The sequence below is a fragment of the Malaya genurostris genome, chromosome 1, assembly GCF_030247185.1.
Source record: "Malaya genurostris strain Urasoe2022 chromosome 1, Malgen_1.1, whole genome shotgun sequence".
In the NCBI taxonomy this organism is placed as follows: domain Eukaryota; kingdom Metazoa; phylum Arthropoda; class Insecta; order Diptera; family Culicidae; genus Malaya; species Malaya genurostris.
In genome coordinates, this window is record NC_080570.1 from 55,393,831 (window position 1) to 55,412,647 (window position 18,817).

At 39.8% G+C, this 18,817-nt stretch overlaps 2 protein-coding genes across 2 annotated transcripts; one reads left to right on the plus strand and one right to left on the minus strand.

The window, feature by feature from the left end:
- Nucleotides 1-2,427: 2,427 nt before the first annotated feature.
- LOC131440009 (centrosomal and chromosomal factor) lies at nucleotides 2,428-7,583 on the plus strand. Its single transcript, XM_058611097.1, has one exon. It carries the CDS (start codon nucleotides 3,633-3,635, stop codon nucleotides 5,361-5,363), a length of 1,731 nt encoding a protein of 576 aa, XP_058467080.1. The 5' UTR covers nucleotides 2,428-3,632; the 3' UTR covers nucleotides 5,364-7,583.
- Nucleotides 7,584-11,330: 3,747 nt separating this feature from the next.
- On the minus strand, nucleotides 11,331-15,440 carry LOC131425908 (uncharacterized protein K02A2.6-like). Its single transcript, XM_058588193.1, has one exon. The coding sequence runs from the start codon at nucleotides 15,438-15,440 to the stop codon at nucleotides 11,331-11,333; it is 4,110 nt and encodes a 1,369-aa protein (XP_058444176.1).
- Between the last annotated feature and the right edge of the window lie 3,377 nt (nucleotides 15,441-18,817).

Consider the following 18,817-nt stretch of genomic DNA (forward strand, 5'->3'; position numbering starts at 1 on the left):
CCCTGCAGGCCAAAACGCCCCCTTCATTTTTTAAGTTTTCATGACATTTCTAAACAAAAGTTTTATCACTAACACTATCTTTTCGTAAGATCTTTCGGCTGTGCAAGTTTGGCAGTTGACGTATGCTGGAAAATATGTAGAAAACTGAAAAGCAAGCTAAACTAAACAAGCATTTTAACCATGTAAAACGTTGAATGGTCGGTTGATGCTTTGTAAAGAACTTTTAGCAGTGCTTATGTCTCTATTTACAGTATAAAAATACAGAGAAACGAGTTATTTCTTTGATATACGAATTTTCTCATAACAGTCACTCTACGGACATTATGCCACACCTTCGATTCAACAGTATGTTTATAGTTTAAGTATTGTTTTAAAGATTAATAACGATTATTATAACAAAATGTTGCATTGGGAGGATCAAATATGTTGGTTTCCAATTGTAATTAATAGATTATGCAATTGATTTCTGATGCGTAGAATATCTTCTTTATCTGCTTTCCTTCTATATCGACATTTCAAGGGGCATATTGCATCATTGTTGTGGGGCATTTCACTGATTTGTTGTGGTGTATATTATACGGGTTCATAAAATATACACTGATGCTGGGTTCATTATGCCTGCGGCAAGCGAAAAAACTGAGAATGTGGTCGTTTTGGAAAATGTGTTTGTATAAATCAATTCTCATCACTTCTACCGAAATTATTGAAAATTATGTTTTTCAGTCGTATTGCAAAGAAACACCTACATGGTCGAAGAAAATATATCATTACATTTAGAAATATCTCAATGTTTTCTTAAGGGGAGCATATTATAACACTTGGCACTAATGCCAAGGCTTTGCTATTCCCCATAAAGTCCTGTCAATATGCGATGAACAGATATTAATCGCTAATTCACAACATATTTCAAAAGTACTCACAATATAATATTAAATGCAAAACCTCGAATGTACAACACAAGACAAATTAACCATCTGACGGGACTTCAAACAAACTCAAACTTTGATCAGAATCGGTTCACTTTTAAAGGCCCAGGAAAAAATAACAGTCTGTCCAGTGACATCACTACAAACCGACGACTTATTAAATCCCACATTCAATGCTTCATACGATTTCAAATACGTCAATTTCTAATTTAAGTTTCAGTGTGCGTCCATCATTATCTATGTTGTATGTAAACCATCTACAAACTTGATGCACGGAGATATCGATAAGAATTCTCTTGAAAAATTAAGAACGAATATTGAAAAATAAAACGCTTGCTGAAAGAAGAAACAGTTTTGAAAAAATGAGCTACTTTATTCTCCATTCTCTACCGAGTTTGTGGACTTCAGTTTTTGCAATATATGATTAAAAAAGTGTTATCAATTGACATGAATGCGGCTGCTGGTCAAAACAAAAATTCTTATCAGTAGAAAAGTTAAACATCCGTAATAATTACTGAAGGTAAGATGTTACATAAAAATTATTTTTAGAGTTCTCGAGTCGTAAATTTAGCCACCCTCCAAATCGCAATATTTATTCCAAGAACCGAGCTAGCCGGGTTGACAATCGCTGGCATTAGCTGAATGCAACATAATTACCACCGATTCCGGTCGGGGTCACCAGCAGTGACGATTGCACCGGTGTGAGTGAGGGGAAAACTATTACTCCACTGCTCATGATCAACACACTTGCATACCTGCTGTTCGCCAATGGTAAGGTGCCTAGCCTCTAGTGTCTAGAAAAAGCAATCATATGATCGCCTTGCTGGTGTGGGTACACGAAAATGCGTTACGAGAGAGAGACCGACAGAACGAAAGTGAGTGAGAGAAAGAGCCTTTGCAAAGGAAAATGTAATCGGGTGCGCATTCACGATTCAGCGGAAGTCGACGCAATGGCAGGCCACGGTACGCTCTCACGCATTCGGGTTCGCTCTCACCGGCTTCCCTTGGTATGAGTCAACGTTCGTCGTCATTTTCACTGGCCACCATTCCTGTGGTCAGCCAATTACGACGCACACTAGCGAACGGAATTCCCAAAAGTCTGAAATTCTACGTCACTGATGTTCGGCTGACGAACACAAGCGCAACCGGTTCTGGGCAGGGTGGCCGGGTTGGCCAAAATGTGCAGGCGAGATATACCGGAAAATCAAACCAGAACAGATTAGTTTACCTACGTTTTCTACCTACGGTTTATGCCATATGCTTAGGTACCGAAAGTAATCTTTCAGCAGCTTAAAACTTGATAAAACCTACTCTTTTCTAATCAGTGTCATTCAATCGGTTGCTCCGAAAGCACTTTGAATTTTGGGAACACTGGAAAACCACTACACAGCAAGTGTGAACGAGTGTGGGAAAGAGAGCCACAAATAGCGTAACCGAAGTGCGCATTCGTGCATACTGGAAACCCGGAATTGTGGTGCTTGTGCGCTTCGAGTCGATTCCAACTTCAGTCGAGGCTCAACGCCCAAAGAAGAAACATTCAATCGAAAAGAAAGAACCCTACTGAGAGCCAGTGTAAGCTCAAAACAGCAGAAAAAAAGAAGAATTACAACCAGACTCATTAAAAGAACAAGTAGGGCCGGTCGATAGAGAGCAAGAGAGTAAGAACGAACGAGAGAACAAGTCGGGATAGCGCGAGTGCGAGTCGGTCGGGTGGTAGACGAGAACAGTAACAGAGATTTCAGTGTTGTTCAGTTCGGGAAGAGGGCAACAAGAGAAAGAGCGCCGACCGAGAAGAACGTACGGCCTGGTCTGGCTTCAATACTGAAGAAAGAGGCACTAACCGAAAAGCCACGGATCGAGCGCGTGTGTGTTGGCAAGAAAAGAAGAAAATCGATATTAAGTGAATGTGTCAAAATCAGGTCACCGTGAATTTAAAGCGAGCAGCAGTGAGAAACCAATGCTCCGTGCCTGATTAGTCTTAAAGTGAGACGAACCGAGAAGTAAATTTTGATTAAACAGTGTGATAGTCGCGATTTGACCGATTGTCGAACGCGGATACCGAGTCGGGTTTCGTTTCGAATGAATTGAAGAAACAAGCCGACCTTATTTGTTTTTTTCGCTAGTGAAGACTGAGCTGAAGGAGGTAACCGTACGCCGAGATTTGGGAGCAGAGGAACAGCACCGAGAAGCAGTATCGCAAACTAATCGGCTGTCAGTCTAATCTCATTTCGAGGAGAAGCAACGTTGAACTCATCAGCGCCATTGCATTTCACGAAGACTGAGTTCTTAGCAGCCAATTTCATCGACTGTTGGAGGCAAAACAGCAAACTGCCGCCGGTGGTCAAGCTAAATCCCGATCGTAGCGATTTGGAATTTATTGAGTTGATGTTCCTGATAAGTGTAATTTAGTGGTTACGAGCAGAAGAGAGCGGAAAAAAAATAATTTTGTGATTTGATTCGAAAGAGTAAATTGAAGCATATCGATTGTGTGGAGAGAATCGTTCGCATACGGTGCCAAATGTGTGGATAGAAAGGAAGAAAGCGAGTGCGTACGTTGGCGGAACCATAAATTAAAAGATTCCAATGAAAAGTGACTGGAGTGCGAAGATTTAGTGTCGTTCACCCGTTTTGAGTGGTACGTGTACCACATCTCGGGGTTTAACGTTGGAGTGGAATAAAGTAAATACCACTATCAGCACCGACAGGATGGCAATGGCAGCGTGTTATCCGAACTACGACCTTTCGGTGGCGTCCGGTATTTCCCAGCACCAGCAGCAACCGCAGTTGCACCATCTACCGGTGTCATCGCGGTTAACGAGCGGGGCACCGATGGCACAGAAGGACTACAGCATACCGCTGCACGTGGACTGTAGTGTGGAGTATGAATTACCAAATCAGGCCAAACCACCGGTGGGAGCCCGGGTGGAACCGTTGCTGATGATTCATCCCTGCTATTTCCGGAAAATGGAAAGTCAGCGGCGTAGTCCTTTCATAAACAATATGCCAAATTCATCCCGTAGCTCTAATTCAATTGTTGCCAATGTTGTTGATACGTCGTCCATGAGTCGGCGCAGCTCAAAAGCTAGTTCCCAGCAGGCACAGCAGCACGTTGTAGTGTCTAGTCATCAAAGCAGTATGCATCACCATCCGAACTTGCAGCAACAGATCGATGAATACGTGCAACGGCAGATGGTCCAGAGGTCCCAACAGGCGCACTATCCTGTTGGGACGAGCAGCAGTCAACAGCAACAGTCACAGCATGTTCAATCCCAACACCATCGCCATCATTCACATCAACCACAGCCTCAACAGCAGCTCCATCAGCAGCAACAGTCACACATAACCAGTCAACAACAATCCTCCAATCAGTACAGCCTACAAAGTCAGCAACAACAGCAACAGCAGCAACAACAACAACAACAACAACAGCAACTATCAAATACCTCAGACTGGAGCCGTTATATGGGCCCTGATGGGGTAGTCCGAAGCTACGGGAAGGTCAACCTAGCCAATCAAACTGCCTATAGCAACAGCAACAACAACAACAACAACAGCAGTAGCAAACCAAAAGCCATCAAACGTTGTAATACGGGTATGACCCAGCTGGCGCACACGAATGCCGCCGGCACTGGTCAGCAGCAACAGCAGCCGAATCTAATGCCGGCTAGCTGTGCTGCGTTCAATACAAGTAGCAGTTTGGAGGGCGGTTTGCCATCCGGTCCCCGGTGGGACGTCGAAAAGACTTCAATGGCCGCTGTGCCGCGTGATTTCCAGGCAGGTCCCGAATCGTTACCGATTAAAGTGAATGCTAGTCTACTGGTGGGCGGAAACAGTTCCCAAACTGCCAGCAGTAACAATAATAACTATCAACCGTCGGCAACGATGTACCGAAACTCTTCGGTCGTTGGCAAACGTGATGCTATGCTTTCCGGAGGCTGTGGTGTATATAGTAATAGTAGCAACAGTAACAATAACACTAGTAACAATAACAACACGGAACTAGGTCTGACCGCCGCCAGTGGCCTGTGGGACTCTGCGGCACTGCTGGAGAAGAGCTCGATGGCGACGATCCCGCGTGACTATCAGACCGGTCCGGATCATATGGCGTGCAGCAAAATGGTGGGCGCTGGGAGTGCCATGCTCACCGCCGCCGGCCATGCATTGATGCGCACCGGCGTCACCGGTAGCAGCAACCATCACAGCAATTCCAGCGGAAATGGTAGCAACGGCAACAACAACAACAACAACAACAGTACCAGCAGTGGTTACCAGTCGGAGAAGTCGGCCGCCCTGTTTGCGGGCAAGTACCGGCAGCACCAGCGGGTTTCCCATCGGCTCCATCCGTACATGATGACCGGTTCGATGGGGGGCTCCTTTCCGCCACTGATGGCACCAGCATTCCCGCAGATGCAGCAAGTGTCGTGTTATAATGTGTGATTTTAATTCTAATCGGCTAAGAAAACAGAGAAGAAAAAAAAATGAAACAAAACGGAAAATGCTGTCGACGAGAATGGATGGAAGCTTACGAGAAGAAGGAATAATTTATTAAACGATTATTCGTTGCTATAATCTCTTTGTTTGTGTCTTATAACGACGAAGAAAATGAAGGCAAAAGTATAAAAAAAATATAATCGAGCAACTTTTTTCGTTGCATTTAAATGTGATAGTAGTTTTACTCCAAGCAACTTCGAAAGATAGTAAAGGAAATAATGATTACAAAATAGGATACAAGTTAAACAAAATATCGCTATATATATAAAAATATGTGTTCCAAAGAAAGTCATGCGAAACGTAGTGAATACAAGAAAAAATTTGCAACAGCATAACAACAAGAAGTTAGAACCAACCGTCGGATGTTATGAAAGGAGCGGGAAAAAGGCGGCATGGGACGGAAGCTGAAACCGAAAAAAAAACAAAACGAATCATCAAAGTTTGTAAATCCGTGAACGGTGAAGAAAAAGTTTATTGTGTGCAAACTCCAACTGCTGAAGGAGTAGGAATATAGAAACCCGGGAAGGTGATATTAAGTAGTGTTGATGATGCAGAGTTGAACGTTGAAAGCAATCGTGTGAGAGAAAAAAAGCAGTTGATAAAGTTCCCGAGGCTACCATTTTGGATTACCGTCGCTTTCCGTCAGTCATCGGAACCGTACAGGAACCGAGCTAATGCGGTGTATTCTCGTCGGCATGCGAAATCAGCTTTTCTCATCAATATTCATCAGCTTCTGTAAAGTTTCACCGTCGACGCAGAACCCTGGGGAGTGCTTCCAGCGATTCCGTCGACGTTTTTCATCGGCATCATCTTTGTTCATCATCAATACAAGATGATCGCCTGCGCACAGCTGTCAGCTGGGACCACATCCGATATCATCAGGCAGGTCCTGGCAGGCACTTTGCCCGCCATCGTCATCGTCATCGTCTTCGCCCGAAAATCGGATTTTCCCGTAAACTTTTTCGACCGTTTTCCGGATTAATTGGATTACTGCAACAGTTTCCTTACCGCGCTAGTTTATTGCTCCGAACACTCATCTCCTCGCTAATATATAACGTACACACTAACTGAGGGTAAACAGAAACGATTACACTCCCACACATACACATCTACACACTCACATCCTACAACCACACTCACAGCCATGCAAAAGCCCTCTACCTATTTAACTGCAAAATTGAGGGATTAGAACTGATTTCCGGACAGTAACAGTAAATAAGTAACCGATACTAAAGTCATGAACCTTTCTTGGAAAAAAAATACAAACAAACAAACAAGCCTAATAACCCACCCTCGAATGCTATTGTTACGTTTCTATTATTGGTATGTCTTAAAATATATATTATTGTTTCGTTGTCCAATAGAATCGAGTTTTTTTTCTGTTTCAAAACGATCCGTCTTTCTCTGGACGTTAGGCTTCAGTTTTATTCTATTACTCTATCTACTATCTATCAATTTATGTTGTAACAAAACATTTGAAAAATCCTCTCTCAGTGAACGATATCCGTACAAGAGTATGCGTAAGATTTTCCTTTCCACTGTTTTTTTTTCTTCCTCTAATTCACTAATTGTCTGCTGTGTTTCGTAAATTATCTGCTCTGTTTCCGTTTCTCCGGTAAGAGACATTTACATTAGCCGCTTCAATACGAAATTAACAAAGAAAAAAAAATACATAGCAAAACTTAACAAGTCGTTGGAAATATTAAGCAAAATTGTATCAAGAAAATTATACCAAACGTAACCGAAACAAAAAGAAATAAGGAAAATAAAAAAAACACACACACATTAGTGAGAGAAAGAGGATAGTATAGGCAAGTCCGAAGGCAAAGAATGGTCGCAGTTATTTCTTATGTAAAACGGAAAAACTATAAGCGGAAACAGCAGTAACCTTGTTTGTACATATTCTTTAGGAGAAACGAATAAGAAAATAAACAAAAAAAAAAACGCTAGACAACCGATGAATATGCGTGCAGGTATGCATTAGTCGTAAAGACAGAGATAACTGAATGTAATACTGGAAAAAAAGGGAGAATAGTAAAACAAAACCGCAAACCAATTGTGTATAAATTATGATAATTTAATTATTTAAAAAAGGTGAGAAAAGTATGAAAAGCCACGAAAAAAAATCAAATGAAAATAATAATCGCTCTTATGCAAAAAGTTAAATTTGATGAGCTTTCTTACTACCGATGATGATTGACCCGTTCTAGTTTGCTTGGTTCATTAATGGGTCCTCTCTGGTTCACCGTTGATTCCGTTGTTTGTTGTTTATTTTTTTCGTGCACCAGCCCGACGAGGGACCAATCATCCGGGAGTTTCCCGATTTTCTGAAGGTATGAAGTTTAACAGTTCGTCGTTCGTCACAAGCACCGTTTCAGTAGTTTATAGAACCGTACATTGAAGTAAGACGAAGAGCGTTTACAAATTGCGAATACCGCACAGAAATTGTTGATTTTGAGAATTTCTCGCCGTCGGAAAGGTTATCTGATTGTTCACATTCCGTCATCGTTGCAGTACCGAACGGGTTGTAGAACGAATTCTCCGATCGTTTAGTCTGTCTGGCAGACTAACACATGAAACAGGAATTGGAAGAATGTGCAGTTTGTTACGCTGTCACCACTGCGGGAAGTCGACCGAATCGGTGCTTCAATCTTTTGTATCGTACTCCAAGGAGTGTTTGTCATTTGGGTAAATTTATTATTTCAACACACAATTCGAACCAAAGAAAAATTGATTTTCGTCCTAATGATCAAACTTTTTTTAAGGCAGTTGAGACTAGAATTTGTATGTAGTTCTCAGATTAAGAATAATATGTGTTCGCAGTTGCTATTTCAGCCATGTGAACCATTTTGTGAAGCTGAATAATGAGCTTAAGGTTCTACTTACAATCTCAGGAACTCAGTCGTTGTCAAAAACACGCTAAAGTAGTTTCCTCCGCTACTGGATGGATGAAAATTTAGAACAACTTTTGTGTTGCAAATGGATTTAAGTGTTCCGAAACGTTGAAAATGTTAGAAAAGGTCTTTGGTGAATCGTGTCTAGGAAAAACACAGGCATACGAGTGGTATAAACGCTTCAAAGGTGGTCGTACAAGCTTGGATCATGATGAGATCCCTGGCCGCCCAACAACATCTGTTACTAAAAGCGGCCCTTACACGTGACAATATTATTGTCAATACAAGGAGTATTGACAATACTTTTGATCGTGTAATGGAAACTTAATTGGATTGACGAAAATTTTGTCAAAAAATCTAAACTGCTCATCAATCCGACAATACTTTCTCTCCAGAGAAGGAACTGTCAAATATGTGGAATGAACTTTTCTCTCAATGTTTCAATGTTCAGTTGCAATATTTGAAGCTTCAAACGCTTGATTTGTTCGAAAAATGCGGACTCAAGTTACCAAGTCAATTGGATTGACGGTATTGACAATACTTTGGATTGACAATAATATTGTCACGTGTAAGGGCTGCTAAAGAAAACATTGAATCTGCGAAGCAAATCGTGTTGCAAAATTGTTCTGTACCGATTAGGAAGATTGCTGTGTTGTTGGAAATCTCTTATGGATCAGCCGAACACATTTTAACTGATGTTAAAATGGGCTTTAAACGCGTTTCATTCAAAAACAGCGTCGTGTTGATGTCGCCAAAGAGATTATTTTTTGGCCAAAAGCACAACCAATAAAATCAACCAAGTCCCGTACTCTCCAGATATGGCCCCGTGTGACTTTTTCCTCTTCCCCAGATTCAAATTGCCATTGCGGGGAACGCGTTTTGAGACCATAGAGACCATAAAAGAGAATTCGCTGCGTGAACTAAAGCCCATACCTTTGGCGGCCTATAAAACTTGTATGGAAAATTAGATCAAGCGTTGGCATGCATGTATTGCCGCAGGAGGAGAGTGCTTTGAAGGCGATAATGAAGAAATTTATTAAAAATTGAAATTGAAGGTACGAAGTTATTCTTCTTTATTTTTAATGGAAAGCCCAGGAGAGTAATTCAAAACCTTTTGACCGGTTTGGAATCGGAATTGAACGATGTTGATATCCTTATCTTGTACTTTTCACTTAGCATAATTCAAATTTCTATTGAAAACATCTATGATTGATAATTTATGGTTTCAAAAACCAAATCTAGAAACGGCATTGAAAAACGACGTATTCTTGCATCCTCAAATTCGATAAGAGTATTCCGATAAAAAAAAACGCATTGAACTGCTAGAAGTATTTATTTCACTCAAATGTTTGAAAACTCAACGCATACTAAATGAATAAATGCGAGAGAATTCATGGCCTGAGCAAATTTTACTCAAATCCATACTCAAATTTTGACATATTGTTCTAGTTTATGAATTTGAGTGATCGGAACTCAAACCATGAGTTATGTTCAAAGAAAAAAGTGGCACAAAATTGATTGACTCAATGTCTGATGAAAGTGACACTGACTTTTAGTAACATTTTTCGCACATCGGTTAACTGTTCGACGAATGTCACTTAAAGTCAGTGACGCATTCAGCAGACATTATTTTCAGAAAAAAGAGAATTGTAACAATTTCAATTTTTATCAATTGATGTTAAAAAAATTGAAACGTACTGAAAATCAAAATTTCTCGAAAACAGAAAATTGCATTGGATGTTAAATACGTCTAAAATTACTCACATCGATTGAGAATCAACCTATTCCATTTTGAGTAAAACACCATTTTATGCCACTGAGTAGGCACAATTAAGCGTGTGGACCATTCTGACATAAAATTGAAACAAAATCAGCCCCCGGTTATCTGGTCTTGTCTTAAACTTAAACCAATGTTAACTCACTTTCGAAGTGATCTAAAAATTCTAGAAAGTTTAAAACTCAAATTTACAATCTTAGAAAAACAGCCAATGAAAGTAGTTTGTTTTTCGCAGTTGTTGAGTGGGAATTCTTGTGAGAAATGTCAGTTTATTTGAAACATTTTTCTAAATAAACTGATGTTTTTCTCTTTAAGATTCATCTACCAGTAGCACAGATAACTGATTTTGAGTTCATCAACAATTGCTGCTTTTCAAAGATTGCAATTAGAACCTTAGAGCAAATTCAGGAGCTGCACGATGAATATGGATGGTCTATAATATAACTGAAACTGAAACAAACGTATCCCCAGCAAGCCGTTTCAGTTTTATTTATTCGAACAGTTCTACTGTCAAATTTAAAACTGGTATACGCTGCTGTTCTATTTTTTCTATATTTGAAACACTGATAAAACGCTGCTTGGGCTGCCAGTTCATTTTGTAATAATTTCTAGATTTAAATTTTAAAACTGACATAAATTATGCATCTAGAACTAGAAAACTCCTGAATATGCCCTTAGAGAAAATTCCGTAGCCAGAAGAGTGATTTATAATAGAACTGCAACTTCAACAAACGTATCCCTAGCAAATCGTTCTAGTTTCATTTATTCGAACAGTTCTGCTGTCAAATTTAAAACTGGTCTACGATGTCGTTCTATGTTTTGTACACTGAAAATCATTTTTACCTATTTTTTGAGGACAAATCACTCATTGTCGAACTCTTCTATACCCAGAATTAGGTCGTTATCTACTCAAACTTTGACTTGATCGTAAAAAATGGGTTAGCGTGCTTTGTTATGGCATAAAACTTTGGGTAAACTTATATTTACCTAACTTTTGAGGTCATCAATAGTTACTGTTGTAGACAGTGGCCGATATTTGTAACCGGAGGAATTAGCACCAAATAAAACGTACACTTTTTACGGAACAATAACTCGTGTCTCTCTTTATTGCGTAGTTAATTTATCTCTATGTTTGCATGTAAAGGTGGGAAGTTTTGCCAGGCGCCAAGATGCATTAGAAAAGGTAATCACAAAAGTGGTAAATATATAACAGCTCTTCCCCCCTGAAGTAAACGTATCAAATTACAAATCAAGTCTTCTCGGTGGTCTGATGATTCTACTCGATCTTCTTGGAGAATGGTCGTTAATTGGTACAGCAGGATTCTCCAGAACAGATCTCGATACAGGGTAATTCTCAGCAACCTGGTTCTTCTTATCCTTAACGGGCAACGATCGTACAGCAGGTATTTCTTTACTGGATGAAGGTACACAGGGCGTCGCATACTCCGTAGAAGCAGCATCCGGTTTTTCGGTTTCGGGTCCTGTACTGTCGTCTTCAGGAACAATTATATCGTACACGGTTCGGTTTGTAGTTAAGTTCGGACCAATCTCTCGCAGCTGGTCGATGTGTCGCTTCCACGTTCGGCCATCGTCCAGTTCAATATTGTAATGCAGCTTACCAAGTTTCTCAGTGACCACTCCGTACTTCCATTTAGTTTTGTCCAAATAATCTCGCGCTGCAACTCTCGTCCCCTCAGGAAGACAACGAACTTTTCCTTCAACGTCCCTCGAAACAGCCGCAGTATTTGGAATCATCAAATCAAGACGAGAACGAATTTGTCGGTTGAAAAGCATCACCGATGGTGATTTTCCGGTCGCAGGATGTACTGTTTTCCTGTAACTCAAAAGAATATTGCATAGCTCGGCGTGCATCGTTGTTTTATCGCATCGTAGACTCTTAAGTTTTGCCTTAAGGGTTTGAATAAACCGTTCAGCTTGCCCATTTGTCGCAGGATGATAGGGCGCACCCATCTTGTGGTAGACTCCATTCATTTTGAGGAAACGTTGGAACTCATCCGATGTAAACTGCACTCCGTGATCGCTGACTAAAACAGATGGTATTCCGTACGTAGCAAAGTATTCGCGACAAATTTGAATAGTCGTCGCAGTTGTGATGTTATTCAGGATTCGAACTTCCGGCCATTTTGAATATGCGTCTACCAGTACAATGAAATAGGTGTTCATGAACGGTCCAGCAAAATCGACGTGAACTCTCTCGAACGGTTGTCTTGCAACCTCCCAGCAGTGTGTCGGTACTTTGGCGGGTTCAGCCCTAGTGGACTGACAGTAACTACAATTTCGCACCATATTCTCTATGTCCTTATCGACTCCTTCCCACCAAACGTATCCCCGAGCCAGAGACTTTAGTCGGCATGTTCCGAAATGCGTGGAATGTAATTCAGCAAGAACCTTTCCTCGCAGACTTGGTGGAACGTAGACTCGTATTCCTCGCATGACACAGTTCTGTTGAAGCGTAAACTCTTCTTGATCAACTCCGAAACGATCTTTTGGTTCAACGGTTCTGCCACTCCGCAAACCTTGAACCAAAACTTTCACATTCTGATCCGTAGAAGTGGCTTTCGATAATTCCTCTATGGTCAGCGGTAGTGTCTCGATTATGTTGACTTCAAGTAGATCAGATTCTTCCACTACATTGTTAGGAACCTGTTGTTTCAGCGGTAATCGCGAAAACGCATCAGCATTGCAGTGCTTACTCGTCGGCCTGAACTGTATGCTGTAGTTGAAAGACTGTAAGAATGTTGCATAATGCTGCATCCTTAGCGCAGACATCTTTGGCAATCCTTTTGTATCAGAAAAGATCTGCTTCAACGGTTCGTTATCCGTAATCAGCGTGAATCTTTTCCCGTACAGGTACTGATAAAATTTGCGTACCCCGAAAATTATCGCGTATGCCTCTCGATCGACTTGTTTGTAGGCTTGCTGTGTAGCATTCAGTGTTTGAGAAGCGTATTGGATAGGTCTCTCCGAACCATCCTCGTACATATGGCTTAGTACAGCACCGACCCCGTATGGCGATGCGTCTGTAGCCAGTACTAGCGGCAACGTTGTATCGTAGTGAACCAGAAATTTGTCCGACTGCATTTCTTGCTTAACCTTGTTAAACGCCTCCTCGCATTGCTTCGTCCAGACAAAAGGCACAGTATTCTTCAGAAGATTGTTGAGGGGGTATAACATTGTACTTAGATTCGGAAAGAATCTACCGTAGTAGTTCACTAACCCTACAAACGATCGTACTTGATCCTTGTTTTCCGGAACCGGCATGTTCTGGACAGCATCAATTTTCTTTTTGACTTTATGAATCCCCTCCTTGTTGATTAGGTATCCACAGTATTCGATTTCGTTCGCAAAGAATTGGCATTTGTCCAAATTTATTCGCATGTTGTATGAACTTAGCCGCTTCAAAACCTCTTCAAGTCTTTGTAAATGCTCAGTATCATTCGAACCGGTGACACGTATATCGTCCAAGAAAACCGTAACGCCAGGTATCCCATTCAGTACTTGTTCCATCAAACGCTGCCAAATGGCAGGCGCCGCCGCAATTCCATACATCAACCGTGTAGGCCGATACAAACCCTTATGTGTGTTCAAGGTTAGTATCTCTTGATCATCCTTTTCGACCTCCAGTTGTAGATAGGCCTGACTCAAATCGATCTTCGTAAACTTTTTGCCGCCAGCTACGTTGACAAAGAGTTCCTCAATCGTCGGCAATGGATGATCGTCGACTTTCAGATTCGGATTGACCGAGATCTTATAATCGCCGCATAGCCTCACTTTATTATTAGATTTCATCACTGGAACAATGGGCGTTGCCCACGCACTATGGTTTACTTTCTGCAACACACCATTTTGCTCCAAATAGTCAAGTTCATCCTCAACAGCACTTCGTATCGAAAATGGTACTGGTCGTGCTTTGATGTACACAGGATTCGTATTAGACTTGAGTACCAGCTTCGCAGATAATCCGTGGATTCTTCCAATCGACGGGTCATACAAATTCGCATATCGTTCAACTAACGATTTTACAGCTGCAGGCGTAACACTCGGTAAAACAGCAGCAGCACAGACTGTATGTACACCGGCATAAGCAATATTGTTCAGATTAATCTGCATCTCTCGCATCCACTGGCGTCCCAACAACGGATGTTTCTTCACATTTGAAACGTAAATCGGCAATGAATAAACTTTATCGCAGTACTCTGCTCTTACATTCAGCATTCCGTCGATATTGATTCGTGTATTACAGAAGCTAACAAGTTCCAAGTCTGACGGTAGCAATTTGTCGGCAGCAAAATATTTCTTCTTGTCCTCCCTACTAACAATCGTAACAGGAGCTCCAGTATCGACCTCGAATCGGATGACAGTATTGTTGACATTCATTTCCAACCAAAATTTGGAGGCGTATGACTTGCCGTTTCTCTCCAACTTGCACACTTCATCCAACGTAATAACTTCATTCGTACACTGACTATCATTAGAATCAGTATCGTCTAGTAAGTTAGCTTCAGGTTTCTTTTCCTTTTTTGCCTTTAGACACACTTTCTGTAGGTGTCCTTTCATTTTGCAGAAATGACAAACAGTCGTAATGTGCGGACACTTGTTTGCGAAATGAGCAGTGTTCCCGCAACGATAGCATCCTTTTTTATTCGACCCGGCGCTTTCATTGCATTTCGCATTTGTATTAGATTTTTTTACCTTCGTTTTTGTACCGCTTCTGGACGATTCCACCAGATTAACATCCGGTTTACCTTGTTTCGACTGAATCTCTCTACCACCCTTTGATGACAGTTCCATCGAAACAGAAATTTCTCGAGCTCGGTCGAGGGTTAAATTACGAACTTCCAGCAGTCGAGATTGTATTGCTCTGTCCTTCAACCCAAACACCAACTGATTTCGCAAGGCCGTATTGAGATATTCCCCAAAATTGCAAGTGATAGCGAGCTTCCGTAATGCTATCAAATACTCATCGATGGTTTCTTCCGGACGGTCATCTCCTTGCTTTCTGCTCTTGAAGCGAAAATTTTCCAGTATCTCCAAGGGCTCTGGGTTGAAGTGAGTCTCCAGCAAACGAACAATTTCTGCATACGTCAGTGTTTGTGGTTTCTGTGGAGCTATTTTATCACATATAATATCGTATGTTTCACCTCCCATGAAGTGCAGCAGCATGTAACGTTTCGATTCCTCCCGTACTCCGAACAAAACAAAAGCACCTTCCAGCCGCTCCACCCATCTCGACCATTTCATCCGGTGTCGGTCGAATGAGTCGATAGTAAATGATGATTGCATAGCAGCAGGAAAACCCGGAACATCTTCAGGACCGTTCGCAGTCGCCATCCTCGTCGTCAATTTAACTGTTGTAGACAGTGGCCGATATTTGTAACCGGAGGAATTAGCACCAAATAAAACGTACACTTTTTACGGAACAATAACTCGTGTCTCTCTTTATTGCGTAGTTAATTTATCTCTATGTTTGCATGTAAAGGTGGGAAGTTTTGCCAGGCGCCAAGATGCATTAGAAAAGGTAATCACAAAAGTGGTAAATATATAACAGTTACCTAAAATTGGGGAGATGCACTTTAGTTGATTTTGGGTAGGTTTTGACCTTAAATTAGGTAGCGGCTGGTAAGAGTGTATATCTCCGTAGATTTTTCAAATGGCCGTATAAGCTAGTCTGTTTTTCTTTGTTCACATTCTCTTTTGATTATTGTGACGTAATTCTAAAGTTTTTCTTTGAACAAAGAGGGGGAGCTGCCAGTTTTTCTTGTTATGATTTCCAGATTTGAATATCAAAACTGACATAAATGATGCATCTAAAACTAGTACAGTACTGAAAACACACTTAAATAATAGAACTGAAACTAAAACAAACATTACCACAGCAACAATGGCTGCTTTCCAAAGATTGCAATTAGAACGGTAGAGCAAATTCAGCAGCTGGAAGTTTTATATGGCAGATCTATAATATGTAGAACTGAAACTGGAACAAACGTATCTCCATCAAACCGTTTTAGTTTTATTTATTCGAACAGCTCTACTGTCAAATTTAAAACTGAACGCTTGAAAAAAAGTTACTCAAAAATGACTAAGATCCCACTTATCGGCAGAAAAAGTGGAACAACTCTTATTTAGAGTAACTCCTTAGCTACTCGAATTTGAGTTCTTTCACTGGAAACGATGTTAAAATGGTAAAATGTACTCATTTACTGAGTAATATTTTATAGTCCAAAGGTGGAAATAAGCCCATTTTGCGCATGAAAATGTGAATCAAGATTTCCGATTGTGAATCAAAAAAATGAACACCGTGAATTAAAAAATTTGGTAACAAAACAAAAATTGCGATTATGTTTTAAATTGAGGGAAATGAAATTGAACACCTTTTTAAATTCTGAGTAAACCCAAAAATTATCGTATCAAAAATCATTCGTTTCAAGATTCATTATAATATCTACAATAAATATGTGATATGATGAGATCACTCACTATTTTTATTTACTGTGAATCAAAAAAATTTGCTTATTTCCCCCCCTGCAAAAAGCATAAGCCAAAAATTTAGTATAAGTATCTATATTTCAAAATTTAAATAATTACGTAGAAACTGCTCAATTTATGAGTATATTGTATTTAAATGCATAAATATTGAGTAATTGAAACTCATTACTTGAATTGAACCTGCTATGATTATTCATAATTCCGCACAGATAACAATCAGACTCTTATTCCTCATATGTGACACACTTGCGCACATTCGTTCCCATTCTGAAGCAAGGTTTTGGCTGAGAAAAGCGACTCACACTTGCAGCAGATACAGCTGAATAAAAATGCCCACTAACAAAAATGGCACCTGTTGCTACAAATGGTTATTATGGCTTTTAGACTTATCTCTCGCATCGTAACTCTAAAAACGAGTATTAACATTTGAAAATGAGTAACTAGTACTTAAACTCTGAGTAACTTTTTATAATCGTGTGACATACGCTGCCGTTCTATTTTTTGCTATATTCGAAACACCAGTAATAGTATGTTCACATTAGCGCTGATATCAAGTGATATTGGGATATACTTGATATCCGATGATATCATGTGCGATATCACTTGATATCCCATAGAATTTGATGTCAACGCATCACCGTTTTAGCATGGTATCCGGGATATCATGTCGAGTTGTCAAAAATCGCAACTAGCAACACGGATAATGGCATTGAACGCACTCATTTCTCCGTTAATTTTTCAAAAGGGCGTATAAACAAGTGACAGTTTCTCTTTGTTTACTTTCTCTTCTATTAATTACCAAGCGGTTTCCAACTCTTTGCATGAAATGATACCCGAAACTTTCGACTTTCAAACAGAATAGTGATATCACAGAAAATCTTTTAATCACATCACAATAATCGAAAGAGAGAGTGATTAAAGAGAAACTGTCACTTGTTTATACACCCTATTGAAAAATCAACCAAGATTTATGAACGTCACTTTGAGAGTGACAATAAACATAATTTTGATTTTATTAACGAATATTGGCGTTCGGAGACCAATAAATGCGAGACTTCAATTATTGATTGAATTTTAGGAGAGAGAAGCAATATTATTTATCTAACTTCTAATGGGAACATTCTATATGACAACTTGATTGTCAAACGATATCATTTCGATCATATGTGAACACTTCGACATGATATGCATATCATCTCGGTATATCAAGTGATATCAGCGCTAATGTGAACGTGGTCTAAAGCACTCCTGAGCTAATTTTTCTTGTTATAATATCCAGATTTAAATTCTAAAACTGACGTACACTGAAAATCATTTCTATTTTTTTGTGTGAAGAAAGCACTCATTGTCGAGCTCTTCTATAAGCTACCCAAAATTAGATCGTTATGTACTCAAACTTTGAGTGGAACGGTAAAAATGAGTAGTGTGCTGTGTTATGGCATATCACTTGTACTAAAATTATATATACCTAAATTTTGAGGTCATCATTCGTTACCTAAAATTGGGGAGATGCACTTCAGTTGATTTTGGGTAGGTTTTGTCCCAAAATTAGGTAGCGGCTGGTAAGTGCATATAGGTTACTCAAATTTATGAACTGGAACAATACGCCAACATTTGTGTATGAATTTGAGTAAAATTTACTCAAACTGTAAGTTCTTTAGTATTCAATCATTCATTGAAGATTTCGAACATTTGAGTGAATATGATCCTTCAACCGCGTTTTACTGTTTAGTACGATTTCATTCTTGGGACATTCTTTTCGAATTTAAGAATGCAAAGAATAACTCGTACGAATCATTGCTTTTTGTTGATCCAGTTTTTAAAACTTTTAATCATTTATGGTTTTAGAGTAATAATGATAATAATTTATAATATAATAATAAAAATGATAACTTATAATAATCAGTAACCTAATTAGGTTTCTATTTCGATATGAAATTCAACTAAATTAGTTGTCAAGTAAAAAGTTGGTGAAAGGTTTCCTTTCCACATGATTTGGATTGTAATTTTATTAGAATTGCGACGCACGTTTTACGTGCATTACTTGATTTTTTGCATTGTGTAGAGCATAAAGAATGGAAGAGTAAACTTTGCTTACTCGCTTACTGTTATTACAAACTCTCAGTGAGCACTGTTTTTTCTTCTAAGTTGATGTTGACAGCTGGCATATTGGCCGTTATACCGAAATGCGCGAGATGTATGCAAATGCTTTCGGATGAATA

Bases quoted from the DNA above. Each gene is read 5' to 3' on its own strand.
- LOC131425908 (XM_058588193.1), bottom strand. From the start codon at position 15,440: ATGGCGACTGCGAACGGTCCTGAAGATGTTCCGGGTTTTCCTGCTGCT.
- LOC131440009 (XM_058611097.1), top strand. From the start codon at position 3,633: ATGGCAATGGCAGCGTGTTATCCGAACTACGACCTTTCGGTGGCGTCC.